Source organism: Condylura cristata, unplaced genomic scaffold (genome assembly GCF_000260355.1).
Source record: "Condylura cristata isolate star-nosed mole 26May11 unplaced genomic scaffold, ConCri1.0 scaffold00010, whole genome shotgun sequence".
NCBI lineage: Eukaryota > Metazoa > Chordata > Mammalia > Eulipotyphla > Talpidae > Condylura > Condylura cristata.
Genome location: NW_004567111.1, coordinates 58,510,333 through 58,511,983, shown reverse-complemented (window position 1 = coordinate 58,511,983; position 1,651 = coordinate 58,510,333). Strand labels below are relative to the sequence as shown.

Below are 1,651 nucleotides of genomic sequence, written 5' to 3'. Positions count from 1 at the left end.
GTTGTCTCAGTTTATATTCAGGGCTTTGTCTGGGCTGCCGGGGCTGCCGGGGCAAAGGTCAGCAACACTTCTATCCTCTGGTCTCTGGTTCTGAGCTGCAGCCTTTTACCACAATTTGGTTTCCTCTCCCTAGCTGAATTGTCTCATTTTATCTCCAGGGTTGTAGCAGGGCTGAGACAAAAGGCTGCTGAGCAGCCACAGCTACTGCCTCAGGCAGTTTCCCTTAGCAGCGCTTTTTAAAGGAGCTGAACGAGTTAGAAGTTGCAGAGTTCTAATCAGAGTTGCATTCCCTGATCAGAGTTGCAGGCTTCCCTTATGGGAACTCCCTAATCGCCAGTTCTCCCTTGGTTATTTTCCTTCTAGTGAGTCCAGGGCGTTCTCATTTGGGTTGAAACTCTGTAGCATGAAAGTCTATAATCTGTTTTTATATAATCCCGTGCGAGTTTGGATATAGTCGTCTCGGCGTCTTTATTCTGCAGCCATCTTGCCGGTTCCCGAGCTGATCTAGCTGGTCAGTGGCTTTGTGCAGAGCCTAGGTGCTCCGGAACGGGTCTGCAGTTTCAGCAGTTTTTCCCTCACCCAGGTATTGAGGATCAGATTTGCAGTCTTTCCACAGCTTGGGCGCCACTCACAGAGCTGAGCCGTCCCTCTTTACCTCCAGGGTTTAGCGTGGGGCAAAGCGGCTCCTGCATCGCCGGGCAACTTCCAGGTGCCTGGGATTTCCTGGGAAGGGAACTCCAGAAGGGAACTCCCCAATCGCGGATTCCCCCTCAGTTATCTAGTGAGTCCAGGGTGTTTTGTTTGGATTGAAACTTGCAGTAAGTAAGTCTATAGTCCGTTTTCAGTCCTCAATTCCTATGCAAGCCTGGATGCAGTGATCTCGGCATCTTTACCCTGCCGCCATCTCCCGGAAGGCTCCTTTTTGATAATTTTAATCCCTTAAATATTTTGTCACTTCAAATATTTTTGCTTATATTATCCCTAAGTACTTAATCTAAAAATAATAAAATAATATAGAAATCTGAAAAGCATACTGTACCTCAAATGGTCTAGACCCATCAGTTATGGCAAGTACTGTTAATTACAATATTTGTAACCAGTTCTCATGAATGTATGTATATGTAAATATGTGCAAAAATCTTATGGATTGGCTTTTTTGTTTTCAGAAAATCTTCAGTGGGTAGGGGACAAAAACATAAAGATCCTTTGTTAACTCTCACTTTGGTCCCTATACAACAAAACCATTTTTTTCATTTCAGTACCTAAGAGAACATTTCTGCTAGTTGAAAATGTATGGGCATTGGAATGAATTTGAATAATGCATGTATTTTTGTTATTTAAATGTGTATTTATGTCATTCTTAAATTTGAATTTATTTGTTGAATGTCTTATAGGAATTGCTTTTGTCTGAAACAGAGACTCCTATTTTACCACCCTATTTGTGTTCATCTCTGCCTCCCCCAGAAGAACTTTATGCTGTTCAAGTTAAGCACGTTGTATCACCTAATGAAGTATGTAATCTTACTACTTGGTGATTAAAAATATAGCAAGCAATACTGGTCTTAAGCACTAGGATTGGCTATTCACATTTCCACCTTTCTGACTTTTTTTTTAAGATTTATTTGTGTCTACAGAACTGGGGTACAGGGGC

The 1,651-nt window shown here is 42.2% G+C and overlaps 1 protein-coding gene across 1 annotated transcript in view; it reads left to right on the top strand.

Moving 5' to 3' along the window:
* The window catches only part of RNF17 (ring finger protein 17), a 134,328-nt gene that overhangs the window by 123,640 nt on the left and 9,037 nt on the right, over nt 1-1,651 (top strand). Inside the window, exon 31 of the mRNA XM_012723193.1 lies at nt 1,395-1,511. Within this exon, the coding sequence (XP_012578647.1) occupies nt 1,395-1,511 (117 nt within the window). The remainder of the gene's footprint in view (nt 1-1,394; nt 1,512-1,651) is intronic.